Source organism: Galendromus occidentalis, unplaced genomic scaffold (genome assembly GCF_000255335.2).
Source record: "Galendromus occidentalis unplaced genomic scaffold, Mocc_1.1 scf7180000077203, whole genome shotgun sequence".
Taxonomy (NCBI): Eukaryota; Metazoa; Arthropoda; class Arachnida; order Mesostigmata; family Phytoseiidae; genus Galendromus; species Galendromus occidentalis.
The window spans coordinates 1-14623 of NW_003805191.1; the positions used below are offsets into that span (position 1 = coordinate 1).

Genomic DNA, 14623 nt, shown 5'->3' on the forward strand with positions numbered 1-14623 from the left:
ACTCAAGAAGGAGGTGAACGTGGAGAAACTCGGCGTGGACATTCGGGGAGTAAGACAAACTGAACACGGAATGAAGCTTCAAGTGAGAGAACGTCAAACAGGAGGGCAAATGAGGCTAGCTCAGTACATAGAGGAGCGGCTGAAAATGAAAGCTCACGTCAGGGGCCCAGCCCAGGACACAACCCTCGCGATCCACAATATGGACCTAGTGACAAGTGAACACGAGATTGAAGAATCCATCCGGAAGAGCATCAGCCTCAAAGCGGAGAACCCGATTGAAGTGGAAAAAATAAGAACAAACGAGAAAGGGGATAGATCGGCCCTAGTAAGGCTTGCAAGATCGGATGCAGACAGACTTCTGAAGCTCGGACGAATCAAGATCGGGTGGGAAGCATGTAGAATCAGGGAATGGCAAACAGTTGCAATCTGCTACAAATGTCAAGACATCGGCCACCGCTCGCACGAATGCAAGGAAAAGGAAAGCAAGGCGAAAGTGTGCTACAAGTGCGGGAAGGAGGGTCACCTCGACAAAGAATGTCGAGAAATAGAGGTAATCTGTCGAAACTGCAACATGGAAGGACACTCCAAGTACTCGTCGAAATGCCCCGTCTACAGGAAGATCCTTAAAGACCAGTTAAATAAGAAGGGCCCGCAAGGAGAGCCACGCACCGGGGAAAAGGCCACAGAGCACACTCGAGAGAGGGACCCGACGCACATCGAAAGAAACGTAGCACAGCTTGCCCGAGAAAGCGAACCGACGCACTCGGCGAGGAGCGAAGAGGCCCACTGCGGCGGGAGTGAACAGATCGGCGACACCGAAGCAATGCAGACCGAAGATACAGAAGAAGGATGGAAACTCGCCCACGGCAAAAGAAAGCTGAACAACAAGAGCCAAAATGATTAAGATCATCCAACTCAATCTCAACAGGACCAGAGCCGCACACGCCGCGCTGGAGAATCTTGTACAAAACAATGAAATAGATATCTGTATACTGAGCGAAGTTAATAAGAAGATTTCTGAGATGCACAGCAGGAGAGATGAAGGTTGGCTCGCGGATGAAGCGGGACTCGGCGATCTGGATCACTGGAGCGGGACCCGCACTCCGGATCAAGGACTCGGCCTCAAGACAAGGGCTCACATATGTAGACGTCGAAGACGGGCCGAAGATAGTGAGCTGCTATTTCTCGCCGAATAGAAGCGACTCAGAATTCGCAGGCTACCTAGAGATGGTTCAAGAAATACTGAGAGACGGCCACAAGCATGCGTGGATAATCGCGGGCGACTTCAATGCTGCGTCCCGCACCTGGGGAAGCCGCAAAACCTCGCGGCGAGGATACGAACTCGAAGAACTAGCCGCAATGAACGACCTATCTATACTAAATGATGGGAAAACGCCCACATTCTCAAAGGGAATGCTAGAGTCCTTCATTGACATCACCATGACGAACAGACCGGAGCTCGTGGAGTACTGGGGAGTGGACGAGCGTACGGAGACGATCAGTGACCATCAAGCCATCGAACTGCACTTTCGTATGCAAAGACGAGCAAGAGGCGAGCGGCAGCCCCACCAAAGAAAATGGCGAGGAAAAGACATGAATCGACCGAAATTTCTCTCGAAAGTGGACACCGCATGCCAGGCAGCAAGGGACAATATGACGATTGTTGACGATAAATTCATATCAGAGCTCCTTGTCGAGGCATGCCGCGCCTCGTCCCCGCAACTCTCGGACCAAATCAGGAAGAAAAAACCGGCATATTGGTGGACGAAGAACATCGGAGAAGCTAGGAAACTTTGCCTTCGCGCGAGGCGACTTTTCGTCCGCGCGAGGAGACGAGCCTTGCAGGATCCGAACAGAGTCGAAGCCCTAAGGTCAGCCTATAAGGCCACGAGAGATAGATATCAAGACGAAATTCTCAGAAGCAAACGACAGAGATGGGAAGAACTATGCGAATCGGTCAGGAATGACATATGGGGGCTCCCATACAAAATCGTTCGAGAAAAAGTCGGAATGAGGAGACTGAAGATCCCCACAGAAAGGATGAACAGAATAATCGCGGAGCTCTTTCCGAAGGGGATACCCTTCGAGCGACCTGTTTTCCAGACGAACCCGTCAGAGATCCCGAAGACGACGATACAAGAAGTGAAAACCGCAGCCGAGAAGCTCGCAGCCGGGAAGGCGGCCGGCTCCGACGGAGTTCCACCGGAAGCGATCAAGATACTGATGAACAGGTGGCCCAGGATCTTCGCGGAGATGGTTGACCTCATCCTGGCGAAGGGAGTCTTCCCCGAACAATGGAAAACGGCCAAACTGACTCTGATCCCGAAGCCGGGGAAGAAGGACGCCTTCAGGCCAATATGCCTACTAGATACAACGGCAAAAGCCGTCGAAGTTATCCTGAACCAAAGACTGCAAGCGGAGCTGCGCGACAAAGGAGGTCTTTCGGAAAGCCAATACGGCTTTCGGCAAAAGAAATCCACAATTACAGCGCTAGAAAACGTATACGGCATCGTCGAGACGGAGCTACAGAAACCACTGTGGAGGAGAGCGAAAACGCTCATCGTCCTACTCGACGTGAAGAACGCCTTCAACTCGGTAGGATGGGGAACGATCATGGAAAGCCTACGAGAGAAGGGTATCTCGGAGTACCTCCGAAGGATACTCTCATCGTACCTCAAGGACAGGCACATCGTCGACGAAGATGGCAGAAGGCACGACATGACAGCCGGGGTCCCACAGGGCTCCGTGCTGGGACCTACTCTATGGAATATAGCATACGACGGAGTGCTGCGGACACCGCTACCGGAGGGAGCCCGGAGTATCGCGTATGCCGACGACCTCGCTCTCCTGGTCACGGCAAGAAGTATGATGGAACTCGAGGAGATCACACAAGGAGCACTAGACAGGATAGCAAGATGGATGCGACAGAGTCGCCTCGAGCTGGCCCCCCAGAAGTGCGAAGCGGTCATGCTCCTCAAGAGTAGGACTGACGAGGACCCAGACATCCGACTCCAGGGCGAGAAAATCCAAATTAAGAAACACGCGAAATACCTGGGGGTCGTCTTGGAGCAAAACCTGACGGGAAAGACGCACATTGAAGAGACTCTGAAGAGAGCAACACAAATGGCCGCCAGCACGGCCAGGATACTACCGAGGACGTACGGAGCGAGCGAAGCCCAGAGGAGGATGCTAGCTACGGTGTCCGAATCGATCGCACTGTATGGAGCTCCAATCTGGGCTCCGAAAGCTCTCGCCGTCAAGAAGCACCGGGACCTCCTGGAGAAAACTCAGAGAGTGATGGCCATCCGCATCACCAGGGCGTATAAGACGATCTCTACAGAAGCTGCTCTCGTCTTGGCGCGGACGATTCCGTGGAGTCTACTGGCCACAGAAAGAACTGAGCTATACGATGAAAAGAGGAGACGAGGCCGCCTGAATGGCCCCAACACAATCGAGACGGAACCCATAGACGAAGGGGAAACCAGGAAGCGCACGGTACACGCATGGCAAAGCAGGTGGGACAGCGCCACGACAGGCCGATGGACTTACAGCTGCATACCCAGACTGAGAAGATGGCTCGAAAGAGAGCACGGAGAGCTCACCTACTACACAACGCAAGTGTTCTCCGGCCATGGCGACTTCATGGAGTACCTCGGAGGAGACTCGCACCATCCGAGTATTGCATCTGGTGCACAAGCGGAAAAGTCGACAGCGTGCAACACACGATCTTCGAATGCCCTAAATTTGCCTCGCAGAGGCAAGGGATCACGGCGAGAACGGTGCCAGAGATCCTGGACCAAATGCTCTCGAACGAGGCAGAATGGGAGCGAAACACGAGAATTCTGGATAATATTATGAGGAAGAAAGAAACCATCAACAAAAGAAGCCGGGGAAAATCCTGAGCGCACTTGGAAAGCTCTGCGAGAAAGGAACGGATAGGATAAGACGAACGGCCGGTAGGGCAAATAGATAGAGTGAGGAGGGGAAACCGGACGCAATAATCGGGGATGGCGGCCTCGGCCCTTTCCCAGTTCCCGGTTTCTCGACCCTGAGTGAGTGTGTCCGAGTGCACACTCATTGCTTTAATAAAGAAATTACAAAAAAAAAAAAAAAGACTATGACTATGACTATGACTATGACTATGACTATGACTATGACTTTGATCTTAATCATATTAAAAAATCCGATCTGTGATTATAATCATATTCCTAATCGTGATTACGACTAGTTGCGAAATGAACTCTGCGAGTTCTCTGGAGTTAGTCGCCCACTTGTCGAGAGGGAAGTGACCTTTCGTAAAAACGTAAACGTAAAAACCACCAGCTTCACCGCGTTCTTCGCGTCTCTGACGGATGAGCCCCCCGTGCAGAAATCGTCCATGAAGAACGTATCCCGGATGTCTCGCAGAATGTTTGCGCTCCCGGGCGTCTTTTCGATATTGAGATCGAGGTGATGTCGGAGCACCTGACAGAGCAGGAATGGAGAGCATGATAGACCGAAATCCAGGACGGTCTGCCAATACTCTTTAATTGGAGCATTCGGATTTTCGGAAACGCCCGTGGGCCAGAAGAATGTCAAAAACTTCCTATGATCCTTGTTTGTCAGCGTTTGCATAAAGGCTTGCTGTACATCTGCGACTATCACGATCGAATGTTTGCGGAAATTCATGAGAACCGCGAGGATGTCCGGTGGAAGGTTCGGACCTGTTTCGAGAACATCATTGAGTGAAGCCTCGTCCTTCGAGCGGCAACCGCAGTCCTTCACGATCCTAACCTTCCGGACCTGGGTATTTGACAGAGACTTTTTCGCTACCGCTAAGAGTGGGAGGAAGTGGGCGGGTTCTCCGGGCGCCCTTGGGGAGGCCAGCTCTGCGAAGCCCAAGTCAATGTATTTCTGGATTTCCGCATCTACTGCTTTTAATAGCGAGGGATCTTTTTTCGCGTTCTTGAGGAACGCGAGGAGGCGAGAGTATGAGATCTTTTGATTGTCTCCGAGAGTCTTTATGTTATCCCGGAACGGGAGCGAGACGGAGTAACGACCATTTTCCATACACTCGACCGAACTTTTGAAGAACTTGATTAATTCTTCCTGACTTTTTTCCTCGTCTGATGGGAGGGGATTCTCGATCCCAAGGAGCTCCGTGTCCCAGAGGTGTTCGAGGTCCGTAGGAGTGGTTTTCTTCTTTACTGTGGGGTTTCCCACGATAGCTGATGCGGCTACGACGTTCTGAATAACCGCCGATGACGTGAAAACCGAATGGTGGATTTTGTTTGAGCCATCGGAGCCGTAGCAAACCCAGCCGAAAATTGTGGGGCACGCGAACATGGAGCCGATTCTCGTAATAGTTACGCGTTCCTGACCAACGTAGATTAGATGTAACCAATCATTCGCTATGAGGATATCTATCTCATCAGGGAAGCCGGATTCCCGCTGATCTGCCGCTGGGTGAAAACCTTTGAACGCAGCAGCGTAGGGAATGGCGCCTTTGATGACTTGAGGGATTGAGAGGCATTCTATTTTAACGCAGCTCTCTGAGAATCTGCTTTGGAGTTTGATCTTGCAAGTTCTCATATTTTTTACCTCCGTTACTGTCCCCGCGATTCCGTGAATGTTTATGATCTCCGAGCCCGTGGTCTCGATACCGAGTTCCTTTACCACTCGATCTGAAATTAACGAGCGCATGGCTCCGGGATCAAGAAGCACCCTACAGATAATTCTCTTGGAACCGTTAACCGCATAGACATAGGCGGTTCGGAGGAGCTGTGCCGAAGATGAGTTTTGAGGGAGACAACCCGCAGCCGTGACCTGGAAGTTTGAGCCTCCCGAAGATCCCCCGGACTGGGTGCCCGAAGGTCCCGCGGCGGAGCCTCCGCAGATCAGGCTGGAGTGGCGACCGCCGCATTTCGAACAATTATCTACTCTAGCGCGACAGGTTTTCGCTCTGTGGTTTCTACGCAAGCATCGCAAACAGGCTTTCTGGTCTGTGCATCGCTTCTTCCGATCCTCAGGTGACATTTTTACCGAGCATTTTGAACTCTCGTGGTCCTTACCGCAGAAGACGCAAGAGTGGTCCACCTGATTGGTGGTCCCACCGAAGGAAAACTGAGTCTTATGTTTATAACCGAAATTTCTATTCGAATCCTCCTTCGAGTCGGGTCTATCGTTTCTGGATCTCGGTTGCGGATCCTGGGAATCTCTTCCCCGGTTCAGGAACGTGCCCTGGCAGTCGGATTCCTCATAGATTCGTTTCTTGCGGATTAGAAATTGTAATAGAGACTCCAAGCGGGAGGTCTCCTCTGACGTTCTCATGTCCCACAGAGAATCGAATTGAACCCGAAGATCGTACGGAATGCTACAGAGAACTAATGGCGCGAAAGATGTCGAGAGGGACTCGAAGGTGTCCCCGCGGGCTACTAGCTGACGTAGATTCTGAGCCAAAAGAGAAACGAAATGGATAAACTTGCTTGGTTTCGTGAGGTCCTTCATATTGCATAGCGAATGCAGTCTCTGCGAAAGCTGTTCTTTGGCGGCGTTGCTATGCCCGAAAGTCTCCGATATGGTGTCCTTCATCAGATCGTATGATTCCTCCCCGATTTCCAAGTGGCAGACTGCTGACAGGGCCTTTCCATGGAGCGAGTTTTTTAGGATACGGCTTTTCTCCGTGATGTCCATCTGGCGCGAGTCGACGTAATAGACGAACAACTTCCAGAATTCGTTGAATTTGATCGGGTCGCCGTTGTACCTGGGCACTTTCTTCTCCGGATTTTTTACCGGCCACATTGGATTCTGATGATCTGGAGGTGGTTGACTGTTCTCCGGTTGTTCGGAGTTTTCCTGGTACTCCGAGTAGAAGGTTTCCGAAGTCGGATTTGGGGTCTCCACTTGCGTTGGCTGAGGGGTTCCCGTTTCCTGCCAGCTCGAAGATTCTAGGTTTCTTCTGAGTAGGCGGATACTGGCACGGATGGACGCTAAACTTTCCGATGAGTCCGCGTCATACATACTTCATGTGCTTATCGAATTCCTCCTCCAGCTTCTGAGTGTTCTCGCAGAATTCTGGGGCTGCTGATAATGTCTCGAAAGCTGCCGTATAGTTCTCGCGAGCTACCTTCAGGTCTGTTTCCAAGGCGCATGCCTCCTCGAGGTCTTGGGTTTCCTCGTTCGAGGTGAACTCTGCGATTCTATTGATTGATCGCGTGAGCTGGGCACGGAGAAACCTCACTTTATTTTTCCAGAGTGCTATCGGAAAAGGGGCTTTTGGGAATGAGCTATCCCTGGCTTTCGAAACACGGCTGTCTTCTGAAGTCGACGCGCTTGCTTGCGCAGAGCTGCCGTCGGGAAAATTCATGCTCGGTGCCGCTTTCGGTTTCATTGACATAATTCCTTTGGACGATCGGGGACGTATGCCGTTCTCGTCTAAGTTAATTTTTGTATGCTGAGCCGAACACGAGGGTTAGCCGAAACGGATTTCTGGATTCGGATTCACGGAGGGAGCTGACTGAGCGCGGTCGCTTCAGAGGACTCACTGATGACGATGCTACCGATCTTCCACCGCGATCGGTGATTTTTCGTGCGATCACGAAAGATGCGTGTTACCGCGATCGGTGAACACGAGGTACGAGAGTTCGAGTGGGTTTTGCACAAAACACGGATTCACTGAGGAAGATGACTGAGCGCGGTCGCTCCAGAGGACTCACTGATGATGAGGCAATCGATCTTCCACCGCGATCGGTGATTTTTCGTGCGATCACGGAAGTTGCGTGCTACCGCGATCGGTGAACACGTGGATGACGAAGGGTGCACTGCGCGGTCGCAGGTTCTTCTTAATGCTCCTGACACCAATGTTACGAACTCCGCGGTCGGAGTCCGTAGTGTAAGTCTCGACACAGAAAAACGGCACGATATTTCTGATTCAGAAACCGGAGGCGCTCTTCTCCCGTTCTACCCACGCACGGTCCGAGTTCGGTCCGTCCGGCTGTATATCCATTCGTAACATGTACTCCAGATTTTCATAGAACAGATTAACCACGATGTTGCTGTGAATCGAGTTCAAGAGTACATACTTCGCGGCGAGATTTCCTCTGTTGTACTTCTCCTGCTGCTTCTTAGCTTCGGGATCAGAGTTTTTTTCCCATCCAGCGTTCCTTCGACAACTTGCCATGCGAATGGAATCAGCTTCAGTGTACTCGGGATTAAGGCTTTCCAGGAAAAGTAGTTCGAACCATCTTCATTCAACACGATCGTCGCAGTCTTTCCTCGTATGTCACTCAGGTTGGGCTCTTCAGACTCGGATGGTATGTCAGGTTTGGCGTCACCTCCACTCGGAGTGACTCCGCCAGCAGGGGTGTCACCACCTCCAGCAGCAGAACCCCCTCTTGAGTTGTCTCCGCCTGCCATGAGTCCTCCGCCCGTGGTCACGAGGGCCAGAGGTTTTCCTTCGGTGTCGGACATACTTCGGTTCCTAGGTACGAATGTGCGATAGACTCACGTGGAAGATTTCTGTGGGTTGTTGAGGGAGTCGTGGAGTGTGGGACCGGATCGTTCGGTATCGGCGACGAACGTCCAAGGCAAGTTCATGGGCATTTCTTGGAATCAAGAATCAGACGATCTATTCATAGACGTCGAACCCATCAGTACCTTCCTCGCCTCAAACCCACCTTCCAAACGCCATCTCCTCAAAGGGTTGAGCCAAATTTTTGATCCGCTGGGATTCATAGCTCCATTCTCCATAGCCCTAAAAATGATGGTCCAAGTCCTATGATCCAGGAAAATCGACTGGGACGCTCCGCTTCCCAGTGACATCAGCGAGAAATTCACCGAGGCAACCAGCAACTTAAGAAATGGATCATCGATCCGGATCAAACGTTGTCTTTTCGGGCTCGTCGGAAACAACTCGCGCCGCGAACTTCACGTTTTCGCGGACGCGTCCCTCGCTGCCTATGGCTGTGTAGCCTACATCAGGGAAATTCCGAAAAATAAACGGGATTCTCCGGCATTCGTGCAGTTCGCCGTGGCGAAAGCAAGAGTGGCCCCATTAAAAGGTCACTGGACCATTCCGAGACTAGAACTAATTGCGGCACTGTTGGCAGCTCGCTTAGCCTCTTCAATTAGAAAATCGCTCAGCTCCAATATCGACGAAGTCTTCCTCTACTCGGATAGCAGCTCAGTACTCGGGTGGATACGGGATGAGCCGAGTCGGTGGAAGCAGTTCGTAGCCAACCGCATAAGGGAAATCCAGACGCTTTCGGATCCCAAATCGTGGAGCTACATCAGAACGCAGGAAAACCCAGCAGACTTGTTCACAAGAGCTTCTCCACTCGATACAGACAGGCTCAAAAACCTGTGGCAAAAGGGCCCCTCTTGGCTTCTCACTCTTGAGGAACCGGAGACCCACTCGCTAAATCAATCCACCGAAAACGTGTCTTCGGAAAGGAAATCCGAGACAATCGTCGCGGTGGCGTCAAACCACCTCGGCGGTGTCCCAGTGATCGGTAAACAATTCTCTTCCTGGGGAAAGTCGGTCCGTATCATGGCATACGTGCTCCGTTTCACATCATCAAATGGAACCTCTAGACCAAAAACCCACCAGATCGACGCCCCTGAATTCCGTTCCGCTGAGGATAGACTCATCCAAAACATCCAGAGGTCGGCTTTCGGAGCCGAATTCGATTCCCGTTGTGAGAACATCTCGAAATCGAGTAAACTCTTCCAACTGAAGCCGTTCCTTTCGGAGGATGGTTTCATCCGTTGTAAATCCAGACTCGTGAACTCGTCCCAACTGACGTTCGACGAAAAATATCCAATTATCTTACCGGGAGAGATGGCGCTCACCCAACTTTTAGTACGCCACATCCATGAGAGCATATGCCTCCATTCAGGCGGCATCGCCTCGATCTTGCATACATTACGTCAGCGATTTCTGATCACAAAAATCAGGCAGGTAGCGGGGTCCGCAATCGCCGGCTGCAAGATCTGCGCGAGATTCAGAGCCAGCCAGGCTAGCGAGGAGATTCCCCCTTTGCCAAAGTTTCGGCTAGAGGCTAGTTCGCCCTTCACCATCGTCGGTATAGATCATTGCGGTCCGATTTTTTCCAAAACGGACACGGGAGAAAAGCGGAAAGGCTATGTCACGTTGTTCTCATGTGCGGTGACAAGAGCCCTGAGATTGGAGCTCTCGTGCGACTTGACAACCTTCGAATTCCTTTTGGCCCTGCGACGATTCATCGCCAGGAATCCAGCAGTCCAAAGGATCACCTCCGACAACGCCCGAACGTTCACAAAGGCCGCCGGCGAATTAAACACCCTATTCGAGCACATGCAATCGAATCAAGTCAGAGATTTCCTGACCATCAAAAAAATCGAATGGCAGTTCTCCACTCCAAAATCCCCATGGCAAGGAGGGTTTTTCGAGCGAATGGTTTCAGTCGTCAAACGGCCACTCAGAAAGATCCTCGGTGCTCACTTGCTCAAATATAGAGAACTAGAGGCGGTGCTATTCGAGATAGAACGTATGGCGAATTCGCGCCCTATCTCCGCGGTCATCTCAGCGACCCAAACGAACCTAGAGCACTGTCTCCGGCGGATCTGATGTACGGCTACGCATCCGGCCAGTACCTTCCGGACACCAGAAGGATCATTAAACAAGCGGAAGACGCATCAGCGATCGTCTTTTCCCAACGATGGCGACGCCAGCAATCCGTTCTGAGAGGTTTCTGGAAACAATTCCAGAACGAATACCTCCAGTATCTCCGCTCACTCCATTACAACAAACCGGACAGTTCCAAGCCGCTCTCCGTGGGTGATGTTTGCATCATACACGCCCCTGATCCCTCACGCGCATACTGGCCGATTTGTATCGTTCAGGAATTGATCGGGGGGGAGGGCACTGATCGGCGTCGCAGATCATGTGTGGTAAAAACGGGATCCGGCCAAATCCTCAGGCGTCCTATCCAACTCCTTTACCGCCTCGAGGTCGACCGATTCTAAGTCACCATACAACATAGTCTCGTCCTCCACTCAGAAAACTCGAGAATCTACTCACTATTTAGTCTTCGCCGCTCCGGCTCAGCTCGGTCATCACATCCAGGACGACTTCCGAGAGAGGGGTCGTCCGCCGGTAGCTTCGGAGCCGACGGCTCAACCGGATCGCCCAACGTCGTTGGGATTCGTCGAGCCGGCTCCAGACGTATCGAGCTTGGGCCACTTGAGTCTCTACGTCTCCGCGTCGAAAAACTTCACACCGCGCTCGCATGAGCAACTAAAGAAGACCGGTGGGGCTCAGAAGGAGATGCTCACTCAGAGGCATAACGAACACAAATTAAAACTGAATCACCCACAGAGTGAACCTCCAGGAAGTTCAAACGTTCTCGAACGAATTTTTCTTCCCTCTAACCCTTTCGGAAGGGACTTCCGGTCGATACAATCGCATGAAATTCGCCTTGAAGCTTTAACCATTCTCGGGTCCGCTAGCACATCGAATCACGTTCGAGGGGTCGAATATCAAATCGAGGTCGATGGAATGTAAGAGGAGACGGCGCGGCAGTAGATCGAATTCTAGAGTTTTATTCTGAGCCTTGAGAGTACGAAGGGATAAACTTTAATTTCCAGGGTTCCCCACCATTATTCAGTACCGCTTCACGGTACCCGGGGGAGTGTTACGAATGGATATACATTAGGTACATACAATTCGAGATCTCTGAATAAACAATGGAGGCGGCTCTCCCCCGCTTCTCTTCCTCCTCTCCCGAGCGACGCGGCGACGTCAGTCACTGTCGATCTCGAGGACACACACATGTCGTATCTACAGCCGGACGGACCGAACTCGGACCGTGCGTGGGTAGAACGGGAGAAGAGCGCCTCCGGTTTCTGAATCAGAAATATCGTGCCCTTTTTCTGTGTCGAGACTTACACTACGGACTCCGACCGCGGAGTTCGTAACAGTACACACAGGCCGCCTCGATCTGGAAGAAACTCCAAGAGAGGTTCGGAGCGAAAACCGAAGCTCAGCAATTCGTGGCTGTGAGCAATTTCCTCAGCTGGGAATACAGGAGAGATAAGTCAGTCGACGACAACATTTCAACTTTCAAGAGACTGAAATACGCACTGGACGAGTGTAATGCTGACATCAAGGAGGAGATCATTTATTTGTATCACCCTCATCAACAAGTTACCGCCAAACTGGACATGGATTAAGGTACTGTGGCTTCCGAAACCTAAATCCGAAAAGACACGGGGTGCGACAAAACGGCGCGGCCAAAACGGCGCGGCCAAAATGGCGCGGCCAAAACGGCGCGACCAAAACGGCGCGACCAAAACGGCGCGGCCAAAACGGCGCGGCCAAAACGGCGCAGCCCAAAACGGCGCGGCCAAAACGGCGCGGCCCAAAACGGCGCGGAATTCTGGGCACCGAGCCTATGGAAGATTTTTCTGGAAGGGGCGCGACAATAGTGCGACGCCTATCCAGTTGGGCGTCGATCAAAGCAGTATCACGATATTAGGTCGGGTTAGGTTAGTTCCCCGGGCAAGCGAAGCGAGCACATCCGGAAAGCTAAGATAGGCGAGCGCAAGCGAGCATATTCGAATCAATGACAATGTGAGGTGGCCTAAACCTTAGTTTGGGGGGGTTGGGGACGACTTGAGTTGGGCTGCGGAGCGGCCTAACTCAAGTCCGGCCCCAACGGCTCCGAAACTTAGGTTTAGAGCCGAACCACGCCCGGAAGGCAGCGCCTAACCTAAACCGACTCGATATAGTGGAACTGCTACGAGAAACGTCGAATTGATTATACGGCACACTGTGGTGTTGCCTCTTTCAGGGAAATCCTCCATTGATTCAGTGCCGAGAACTCCGCGCCGTACGGCGCGGCCCAGAACGGCGCCGGATTTCGGGCACAATCCAAACTCGCGGACCCCACAAACGCAATCTTGAGACGCCTCTTCTAGAATGGCTATCATGGAAAGAGTCCGCGACGCTCGATCACAGACCGAGAGCTCTATCGGTCGTTGATTGAAGTGCTTCGAGCATCCTATCCACTACTCGAGATTTCGTACGAGTCGGAATCGTCTTCACTTCCAGAGGTTCCGCAAGCCTGGATGGTGCCCAGAATTCCGCGCCGTTTTGGGCCGCGCCGTTTTGGCCGCGCCGTTATGGGCCGCGCCGTTTTGGCCGCGCCGTTTTGGTCGCGCCGTTTTGGCCGCGCCGTTTTGGCCGCGCCGTTTTGGCCGCGCCATTTTGGCCGCGCCGTTTTGTCGTAGACCCAGACTCAACATGTCCAACGCAAACAGGAATCATCACGTGAGAAGGAGGAACTTCTCGAGAAGAACGAACACCAGAAGATCATTCGTTCAGTCGTCTGAAGTGGTTTGCTTACAATTGCAACCAGAAAGGCCACATGCAGGCCCAGTGTAGAATCCCAAAGGCGCAACAACAATCATCGAGGAAACCTTCACCACCGAGGACGAGGGAGGAACCCTCCGAGACCTCTTCCACCAAATGCCAACGTCGCCGAAGCACTCGTCACCGAATTCGACAGAGCTGAGACAAACAGCTCAGAAGCAGATGCGGAATTCGTCGTGGACAGTGGAACCACGCATCACATGATATTCGACCTGAAATGGATGACGGACTACCATCCATACAACAACAAACGAGAAGTCAGGTTAGGTGGTTCGCGTGGACTGACGGCAAGAGGCTCAGGAACAGCAAAAGTAACTGTGATGGAAAACGGAGTTGCAACAGAACTACAACTCTTCGGAGTGCTCTTCGTACCGAACCTACGTCGTAACCTCATATCAGTCTCAAAATTAGCGGACGACGCTTGCAAGGTAGAAGTAAGCACCGAAGCCATCAAGATACAGCTCGGAAACAGTGAAGTGAAAGCAGTTAGACACGGAGGATTGTACGTGTTCCACGCAACGGAACCAATTGAGGGAAATGTGGCAGGACTGAAGAACAAAGTAAGTCTGAAGGAAGCCCACAGGACGTTCGCACACGTCAACGTGAAGACCCTCAAGAAAATGCTAAAACGTGAAGGATACGAAGTAGTCGACGACTTCGTCAGTTGTGAAGACTGTATCCAGGGCAAGATGCATCGTTCGAGTTTTCAGTCCGAACCGGAAAAGTGTCGTAGCTCCCCAGGCCCCGGATACATACATGCGGATACATGTGCGGTCAACACGAGATCCATCGGTGGTGCAAATTATTTTCTCACACTCACCGACGGGTATAGACCCAGTAAGCCGAAACCTTCACGCCGAAACCCAGAAAGCCGAAACCTGGAACGCCGAAACCCAGAACGCCGAAATTCGTCCACCCGAAACCCAGTACGCCGAAAGTTGAGGTAGCCGAAACCCAGTACGCCGAAAATTCCTTCTGGCGGAAATACCGATCACACGTTCCGAAGGAATACAAAAAGCTTTTTCTCCGAGATTCAGTTCTCTTTCCAAACTCATCTCCGTGATCGCGAGAGGTTCCGAAGGATGAGACTACCTTCTTTTCACAATGTCCTCTTCGACTAGGCATTCCTTTAATCTTATCTTCACAACTGCGGAAGGTTCCGACAAATGAAAAACCTTCCTCGTACAATTACCTCCTCAAAACTCCTCCTCGAAAAGGTCTCCCTACAATTGC

The 14623-nt window shown here is 51.9% G+C and overlaps 2 protein-coding genes across 2 annotated transcripts; one reads left to right on the top strand and one right to left on the bottom strand.

Annotated features, from left to right (window-relative positions):
• Window positions 1–4224: 4224 nt before the first annotated feature.
• On the bottom strand, window positions 4225–8448 carry LOC100900726 (uncharacterized). The gene is made up of 4 exons (XM_003741831.1): window positions 8220–8448; window positions 7951–8106; window positions 7002–7236; window positions 4225–6916 (listed from the first exon to the last, which is right to left on the bottom strand). Exons 1-4 carry the CDS (start codon window positions 8446–8448, stop codon window positions 4225–4227), a joined length of 3312 nt encoding a protein of 1103 aa, XP_003741879.1.
• A 124-nt stretch (window positions 8449–8572) lies between these two features.
• Window positions 8573–12189, top strand: LOC100900872 (uncharacterized). Its single transcript, XM_003741832.2, is given in 3 exon segments — window positions 8573–10389; window positions 10545–10791; window positions 11938–12189. Coding segments are annotated over 3 exon segments (2316 nt in total).
• Window positions 12190–14623: the final 2434 nt, after the last annotated feature.